This window comes from Palaemon carinicauda, chromosome 21 (assembly GCF_036898095.1).
Source record: "Palaemon carinicauda isolate YSFRI2023 chromosome 21, ASM3689809v2, whole genome shotgun sequence".
Classification (NCBI taxonomy): Eukaryota; Metazoa; Arthropoda; class Malacostraca; order Decapoda; family Palaemonidae; genus Palaemon; species Palaemon carinicauda.
The window spans coordinates 106,830,522-106,840,521 of record NC_090745.1 but is presented as its reverse complement, the minus strand read 5'-3'; the positions used below and the strand labels follow the sequence as shown (position 1 = coordinate 106,840,521).

Sequence of the window (10,000 nt, the reverse complement as noted above, 5' to 3'; positions counted from 1 at the left end):
TAGGGACATGCACACATACATATATAAACACGCACACACACACACACACACACACACATATATATATATATATATATATATATATATATATATATATATATATACACACATACAATTATATTACACTAAACCTTCACTACTATGCTGCCATGAGCATCTCGTAAAGTAAACATAATTATAACCTTGAAAGAAAATTGGGAATCAGTTGAGAGCGACTTTGGGCTACAATGAGTGCCAAGAAACCCAGCGAGAGAATAAACGAATAGACAAATAATCCAATGTCAAATATTCTCATAAATATAAAGAGAGGGGAGGTGCTTCAGGAGATTTACTCTAGGAATCCAAAGAGAGAGAGAGAGAGAGAGAGAGAGAGAGAGAGAGAGAGAGAGAGAGAGAGAGAGAGAGAGAGAGGGAGAGAGAGAGAGACTGGAGGGAACAAAGGTAACTTTGTTATACAAACATACACATCGTATGCGCCGCTCTTGTTTAACTCGAAAATATTGGTTGATTCCCTTGGCGTTATGGTGGGTCACACGAGTAATTGAATAATGATATTTGAAATTCTATTTACACACTGGTGCGCCTATTTTTATTATTAGCAGATAAGTAATGGTTGTATCTTCAGTAACGAAATAAATGGACTTTTTATCTATTTTTATTTTCCTAATTGAGTTTGGAAACAATAGATTGCCTTTAGAAATGTATCAACTGTCAAATCCTTTGTGTCAAAGGACATGAAGGGGTTTCATATATTAAGCTACATATGTATAAGCCTGGTGGGAATACATACAAAAATATTAAAAAATATATGGAAAAGCACATGTATGAATAGTTGTTTTTACTAACTGTTTGACAAGAGCATACATAAGTTATACCACTGAGAATTCTTCCTAAACTATTTAAAAAAAGTGAAATATTTAAAATAAAATATATCAGAATGTTGTGGCTATGTGAATGAAACAAAGAGTTGTTACACACACACACACAAAAAAAAAAAAAAAAAAAAAAAAAAAAAAAAAACATACTGCTAGCGAAATAGAAATACAGATTACCGAAACTTAATTTTTTATTTGATTATAAAGAATGGAAAGCTCCTGGGTCAGCCAAAGCTATTTGTTGATTGTTGTGGGACATGGGGCTACAGAGGGCACAGGTAGGCATAGAGAGAGAGAGAGAGAGAGAGAGAGAGAGAGAGAGAATGATACAACAATGTGATGAACGGAGTGGTATTTTTGTAGGTTAAACATCAGGGATTAATTTTAAATCAGAGAGAGAGAGAGAGAGAGAGAGAGAGAGAGAGAGAGAGAGAAATGATACAACAATGTGATGAACGGAGTGGTATTTTTGTAGATTAAACATCAGGAGTTAATTTTAAATCAGAGAGAGAGAGAGAGAGAGAGAGAGAGAGAGAGAGAGAGAGAGTCCTCTGGTGAGAAACGATAATGTGATAAACTATAATGTGATAACCCAATTATTCGTTATCAACAGGATAAATACAGGGCTATAACAACCCACTAACCTAGTAGTGGAGCAGAGTAGTGTGGGAAAAGTGTAAATGGTAATATAAGCAACAGATTTTGCATGAGAACTTTGTTATCGGAATAAATTAAAAGATGGCTAAAAATTTTCCAAAATGAAAGAAAATTTCCTATACATTTCAAATATTTTTACTTCATAAGCCTATAAAAGTTGCATACTATTCATAAAATGATTATGAATTCAAATTTTGGAATGGTTACCATAAAGAGATAAAATGAATCCATCTTTCCAAAATGGCACCATATGGCCGCCATACTTTTAAAATGGGGAACAAAATATGAATGTATATATCTCTTGAAGGATGCAAATATGTTTGGTGTATCAATTAGTTTTAGCAAGTGCAGCTGCAGAGAGCTGTGCAGTCAAGTGCAAACTTGTAGCCTTTGCACCTGCCATGGCATTCGTTCTTGCAGCCCCACTTATTCAATTCTTGGTAAGATTTGTCTACTAATGGTAAATCTGTCCAATACAGAAACCAGGCACCATCAATATGTTGTCATTCCTAGTGTCTTTTACTAGGCAAAACTGTATAACATACTAAAGACTGGCCCCCAAATGTACTCTGATTGAAAGATAGCTCTCTTGCAATGCTCTCTAAGAGCAGCCCTTGTAGGGGGAATGTATTCATAAGATCTTTACTTCAAGTCTAGCCTCATTTACAACTTTATGTGAACAACCTCTGCCGTACATTAGCACAACAAACTTAATCTTCTACAGCTGGTGGTGTTGAATTTAGTTTGGGGAAGGTGGGTTTGGCACATTAAAATACAGTCCTCGTTTATCATACATACTTCTTCCCCTTTCCATAAAATGGAACACACTGTGTCACACCTTAATGCATAGAAAAAAGGAAGGGCTAAGGATTTCGGCCTCATGGCGGCGGCAATTTCATGGATTGGTAACCACCACACGTCTTTTCCCCTTCTGAATTTAATTCAATGTTTATACAAATCAGTTTCTTTCCATTCTAAATGCTACTATGTCTGAACTACACATGATTACACTTGAGATATCTTCCTGATATGCAGTATGCAAAAGGACTCCGTTATCTGCCTGTTCATGAGTGCAGCCTTTTAGATACCGCTCACCTTTTCTACAAGCTTCAACATCCGCTTTGGTGACACAAGCATTTCATATTAAGCAGATGATGCAACTTGCAATAGTGTCTGCCAAATATGCAAATAGTTCAGCTTTGTTCTGGTCATTCTGAGGAAGTTGGTCCAATTGTCAGGAGTTTTTGCAGTGCTAATCCCTCTGCGGCAAACTCTTGTGGCTCTTTTTTGTCTTTGATGTACTTTCATATCGTCTGTCCTAATAATATATATATACTGTATATATATATATATATATATATATATATATATATATATATATATATATATATGTATGTATATATAATGCTTTTTAACACGTAAGCACTTTAAATGGTGGTTTACAAAGCCAATCAAAACATCAGTCACAGAAACATTCCTCCTCTAAAACCTTGTGCTTGAAAATTCCTCGGCATTAGCTGCTCCTTATACTGATAAAAGAGGGTTCCTTAATACCATGGCAACTCCTCTAGGTTCTCCCATGCACATATTTGTCCTTCTACGACAATAACCAAGTTTCATTCCAGCGCCTCTAACTCTTCATCAAGCCTACACTTTTCCAGTCTTCCTCATCTTCTTCCCCTAACAGTTCTGAATCATGAATCACTGACACTAACAGCAGATTTTTTATTCTCTCCACATTACCAAAGTACTTCAAGACTCGATCAAACCATTGTTTTCTAGTCTTGGGCTTCCACTGTCTTAGACTAAAGTTCTCTGGCATGACGGTACACTCGGCCGTGCTTTTCTATTTTATTTTATTTCTCTTCCTCTTGTTTTTTTTTTGAGTTTTTTTTTTAGTTTGAATATGAAAGATCTAATTTAATGTTGTTACTGTACTTAAAATATTCATTTATTACTTCTCTTGTTGTTTATTTTTTTCCTAGTTTTTTTCCTACCGGGGCCATTTTTCCTTGTTGGAGCCCTTGCTTTTCAAACTAGGAATATAGCTTAGCTTGTAATAATAATAATAATAATAATAATAATAATAATAATAATAATAATAATAATACCAACAACAAAAACAATAATAATAATAATAATAATAATAATAATAATAATAATAATAATAATAATAATAATGATATTCACTAAACCCAACACAGGTACACTTCTTGCTCTTTAAACCTGCTTTACTTCAAGAAAAGGAGTCAATTCGGAATTTCTTTATTCGTCCAAAAATTTATCCATCTGTTGACACCCCATTCCCTTCTGTCATTTTGCATAGACCTTGCTATTTATTAAGTACACAATTCTGGATTTCTATTATTTTCCTACCGAGCTCATCATATTTGCTCCATTCACCAGGCTGTGGATTTTCTGTATCATTTCTGAAAAATGTATTGAATCACCTGCAGATACCAACTACTCTAGAAACCATCAACTACGTTTATTGTCATACCCCACGAGGTTATTACTATATTCTATCATCTTTAAGTTCATAAAAATATACTGTACAGCAGTAAATCTTCATTTGGATAAGTTGTCTAAACCTACCGGTGTGCATTTATCATTTAAATGTAATGTTAATATCTAAAAGTAATAAAGTTTATTTTCGGATTCTACTGAGACAATATATAAAAGCAGAATGCTCATTATGGCTGAAGAGGTGTTGTTACTTTCTTTTTGTATATTCGATTTTTTTTTTTTTTGGGGGGGGGGGTATGAAACATCATTAAACACATTCATTCTGGCATAGTAGACGTTAATATTATGCTATGAACTTCACTCAAAACTTTCTTTTTGTATGTTCGAATTAATTTATTTTATTTTTTTATATGGAATATCATTAAACACATTCATTCAGGCATAGTACACGTTAATATTATGCTAAGAACTTCACTCAAAACTTTCTTTATGTATGTTCGAATTTTTTTTTTCTTTTTAAGGTATGGAACATCATTAAACACATTCATTCTGGCAAAGTACACGTTTTTATTATGCAAGGAACTTCATTCAAAACTTTCTTTTTGCATGTTCGATTTTTTTTTTCTTTTTTTTTAAGGTATGGAACATCATTAAACACATTCATTCTGGTAGAGTACATGTTTTTATTATGCTAGGAACTTCGCTCAAAAGTTTTGCAACTATCTCCTTCTATTTACCTTTTCATAATTAAAAAGATATAACGCCAAGCGATTTTTATTCGAGTCATTCTCTTTTTCATTATATTCGTTCAGTTTCCACAATACTCTCTCTCTCTCTCTCTCTCTCTCTCTCTCTCTCTCTCTCTCTCTCTCTCTCTCTCTCTCTCTCTAAAAGCCTGATCCTCTCGATTCCTTTTGTGGTTTACTAAAGACCTTCTCCTGCCTTGTCCAATTAAGAGGAAGCAAACAGTCGTCGGCGAGTTGTTTGTTAGCGTTCATCTCGAATCCCTGAGTCGAAAACGGTGAACAGTGGACTCATCCTCACTTATATATTCTCCACAGATTCTCAATGTTCTCGTCCATGTGATATTTATTCTCCTCGGATTCTCATTGTTCTGTTAGAAGGCTCTCTCATCCATGTGATTTCTGTAGTGTGTGGTAACTAGTTCGACGTTATTGGAAGACTAAAGGAGTTCACAAAACAACTTGAACCGGGAGATTCGATTAGCAGGCTACTCAAACCACCTAGTCAAGAGAGTTTATTAAACTCAGAGAGAAGAGCAAAGTAGTGAGAGAGAGATAAACTTTAAAGTAGATGGGTTCTCTCACCTCTTTTTTTTTTCTTTTTTATTAGGATGCGTTTAGGCTCGGTCGTTGCAATCCCAATATTTTCGAACGATATGATTTGATATGCAATTGGCTCATCCTTTTCTGAGGATTGTAGTACTGCCATCGTGAGAGGGAATCTCTCGTCTCTCTCTCTCTCTCTCTCTCTCTCTCTCTCTCTCTCTCTCAAAGTAAAAAAAGCGAGATTTATCATGATTTATACCGTTTCGATTTTAGCTTTGATAATGTGACTCTTAACATTGTGTTGCTTTGATCTCCCACATACACACACAGACAATAAATACATACATATATATATATATATATATATATATAATATATATATATATACATATATATATATATATATATATACACAAAACAAGTAATGTTAGGGAAATTTTAATGTTTAGAGGATAAATGTAATCATGACTTAAGTTGTTCCTCTCTGGAGGACCCTCCTGCGCCTCTGCTAAGGGCATGGATTTACTGAGTTTGGCTACACAACACGGCACTGGGGCCTGTGAGGCCATTCAGAGCCTAGGTGCAACTAAGGTAAAACCCTAGAGTTGGACTATTAGGTAAGAGTTAGAAGAGAATGGAAAACAAGAGGTTAAGTAGAAGGATACAGAGCAAGTGCAACTACTGTAGGGGCCGAAGTGTGTTTGTGTTTGTGTGTGGGTGTGTATGTGTATATATATATATATATATATATATATCTGTAGTTGCTGGTATTTATATATCTGTATATAAGATTAGAATGTACGATGAATTTTAATCCGAAAAAAAAGATTACTATATTTCATGAAATTCTCTGCAACTAATGACATAGAAACTAAAAAAAAAAAAATGGATAAAATGAAGAGTGAAGAGAATGAGACCTCTACACAAAAGTTACCGATTCCGAGTCAAAATGGTAAAAAAAAAACAATTAATGAAACTGAATTCGCAATTCTCTTTAGACTCAACAAACATCAGTAAATTTCCTATTAAAAAATGTCGTTGTAAATGTGCACTAAATTGTGATTTTGAATGTCATCGTATAGTTGTCTTATTATACTTAAAATTAGGTTACCACAACTTTCTTATTATTTATCTACTGTTGTTAAATTGTTTTCTGTAGATTATCATATTCAGTTATACTGCTAATACTGTCTCATTGTTCATATATAAAAAAGATTTCTAATTATTCCCTGCAAAACTTTGAAGTAAAAAACAAGTGGCTATATTCTATGAAAAGTTCTAATGATATACTATACGAACTAATGAGGAAAGGGCTCTCTCTCTCTCTCTCTCTCTCTCTCTCTCTCTCTCTCTCTCTCTCTGACAAATAATATTCCTCACATAGATATGATATGTTCTTGAACGCAACAGATCTTTGAAATTCTTGAAGTACATCAATAAAAATAAACAATTAATAATTATCTTTATTTTGAAACCATGCAGGATTAAGCTTATTTTTTTTCTACCACGTGCTGATGCATTCATGGCACTAAGTACCTGATAATTTTCTGACTCAGTGTTTATTGAAAAAAAAAAAACATTCATACGTTTTTACGATTTGCTATACCTTTAGAAAGCAGCCTTCAGCAGGAGAAATAACCCAGTCGCTGCCACATTCTACATGTAGCTCCATAGCCTTACATCATCATACACCTTTGCAGATGAATCATCAGTATCAAGTATCATGTCGATCTAAAGAAGCCTATCAATCTGACTAAAATCTTGGGTATTTTACTGTTTTACTTTGAACCTCTTTTTTGAGACTTAATCTTGAGTGTTCGAAGCCAATGACACTTTTAAGTATAACAGTAACCATGCAATTGACCAGATCATTTACAAATTGTCTTAAAAAATTTTAATCACGATCATTCTATAAATGAAAAGAACTTATCATTGAACCAAGTTTCTCATGGCAACAATGTGTTATAATTCAATAGCCATGATTCCCTTCAAACTGTCCTGTCAATTAATCTAATTTCTTATTCTAATATTAACATATTCACCATGATAAAATACTTTTTAAAGTAGGCAAAAAGTCAGCTATACTTAACTACTAAAATTCCCTTGCCAAGGAAAGAACAATAATCAAACATAAATGTAATACGGAAACTCTTATCAAAATACTATACATTAATGGTCTTTGGTATAAAAAAAAAAATCTACAATTTTTTTTTTCTTTTTCGGTAAATATGAACGCATCCTGGATGACAATAGGGAAAGCGCCAGGTGTTGGTCGGGGATTGAAATGGTTAATGATACTGTCGCCTGCATTCTGTACATTCAATTGCACCAGCCAAAGGGTTTGGGATCTCAAAAGGTGAATAGTTAACATCTTGTCTCATCTTCCAAAGAAAAAGAACTCTTTGTCACCTTCTAAAGAAAGAAACTTCTCACTATGTTCCGAACAAAAATACATGGAATATGAAAAGGTGTTATCTAGCCTTGAAAACAATTGTCTTTCTTTATCTATCCTTGGTGAAAGCAACAGAACAATGTAACACTTTGAGAGAACTTGGATGAAGATGAGTAACCAAGATCTAAGTCTTCTTTGAATCATGGTAGTAACTCGAGCAACAATGCACATACGACTACAAAGAACGTTTATTGCTGAATGAATGACATATCAAGACACCTGGAGTCACAGCAATGAAAGATGAATATCCATTTTACTCTAAACACAATGGGCATAAAGTGACGGGCAGGGATCTGAAATGAGCATTAATGACCTAACAAAATCCTGGTGTCAATCATATATGTGAAAACGCAAAAAAAGTAGATAAAACGAAATTAATAATAGCTTCAAAATCCCTAGAGTCCATAACTTAGGAGAGAGGGGGGGGGGGGTCTGCTTTTTCCAACACCTTTCTCAAATGGAATTGTCTCACCATCTTTATGTATTCTAGGATTTACCTATGCCTTGCTTTTGAAATACTTTCATTACTGCTGATGTTTTGACGAATCAAAAGCTTTCTCATATTCTATAAATGCCATACGTAGTAGTTGTCATACCCGGTTGATTTTTCCATTAGCTGGTTAGTTATATAGATATGGTCAGTTGTTGAATGCCCACTTCTAAAACCTTACTGATATTTTGGTTGATTACAGTCCAGCTGTCTTTCAATTCACACTAATAGGATCTTTGAAAGTATTTTGTTGAAACTTATATTCAGGACTTTTGATTCTCTAATTGTGTGAATTAATATAATGATAAAGGTTTTACAAGCTGTAGGTATAGAGCAGTCTTGCAATAATTTCTGTAAAGTTCAGTGAGTTATACTACTATGAAATCTCTTCCATATAATGTGTGTATATCTACATATATGTATGTATGTATATATATACATATATATACACACATATATATATATTCATATATATATATACTATATATATGTATGTATAATATATATATATATATATATATATGTATATCTATATGATTTATGAATATTGTGTGCGTATATATATACATATATGTGTATATATATATATATATATATATATACAATTATCTATATTCATTTCTATACAGTATATTATATATATATATATATATATGTATATATATATATATATATATATATATATTAATTATATATATATACATCAAATAATGTGTGCGTACATATAATTGGATTTTAGTATGATGGACAATCATGGCTCTTATTTAGTCCCGAAAAAGGAGGTGCATACCTCAAATGAAGACATATATTTAATAAAAAAAAAAAAAAAAACCTAAGCAATATAAGATGGAAGAAAAAACTGAGCAGGCAAGAATATTCCCAAGTTTGGCAGTAAGGAGAAATAAGAAGTCTCCAAATGTTTAAATAAAGTATTATAGATTTCAACATGCCTAACTTAGAGAGAAAACCTGACCAATAATAAACCAAATTGTTGTCTATGATAAATAGCGATTGCTCTTGATCCGGTAGTTAATAAAATGAGACATCTGTGCTTATGGAAACGATTAGATATAAGGACAAGAAGGTAGGGATATTTTACAGATTTAGTTACCAATGTTTTATAAGAGACACAGGAAGAGGTAGGGGGGGGGGATGTTAACCCCCAAACCCAACCCCACACTCAACCCTCGTTCTATGAAGTTAGTCTGCGCTTTAATAACTCTCGCTTCGCCCCTCATTAGCTTCAAACCTAAGAAACTCATCAGAGGAAAATATGATATGCAAATATTTAATGAGGACGCAAGTTTCAGAGTTTGATTACATGATCCAACTTCCTTCCAGTAACCAATTTCTAAACTTTAGCAGCTTAATGATATGAAGTGTCCGACGGATGGAGGAGGAGGAGGAGGAGGAGGAGGAGGAGGAGGAGGAGGAGGAGGAGGAGGAGGAGGAGATTGGATAGAAGTAGAAAGCTGAGATGGGGAGATGGGAAGATCATCGGCCAAATATGAGAGAGATGAGGAGGGGGCCGGCTTGGGTAATAAGGCTGGAGGGTCATAGTACAAAAATTTGGCAAGGACCCTAACAAGCAGAAGTCAACAGCAAAGATTTGAAAGAAGGCAGGATTAAAAAGATCCTTTTGAGGGTCATTTATGTGCATGCATAGGCATCTCCTTCGGTGTAGTAAAGTTTTCATTCAGGTTTTAATGCTCAGGATGCAAAAGACTTGTGAATTGCAAAATGGATCTTTTTTCCTGTTCAATTATTCAAA

The 10,000-nt window shown here is 33.7% G+C and overlaps 1 protein-coding gene across 1 annotated transcript in view; it reads left to right on the top strand.

Moving 5' to 3' along the window:
- The window catches only part of LOC137615046 (uncharacterized), a 49,261-nt gene extending 39,556 nt beyond the window's left edge, over positions 1-9,705 (top strand). The window contains exons 4-5 of the mRNA XM_068344679.1: positions 5,778-5,878; positions 9,595-9,705. Coding sequence (XP_068200780.1) covers positions 5,778-5,878; positions 9,595-9,705 — 212 coding nt within the window. The remainder of the gene's footprint in view (positions 1-5,777; positions 5,879-9,594) is intronic.
- Positions 9,706-10,000: the final 295 nt, after the last annotated feature.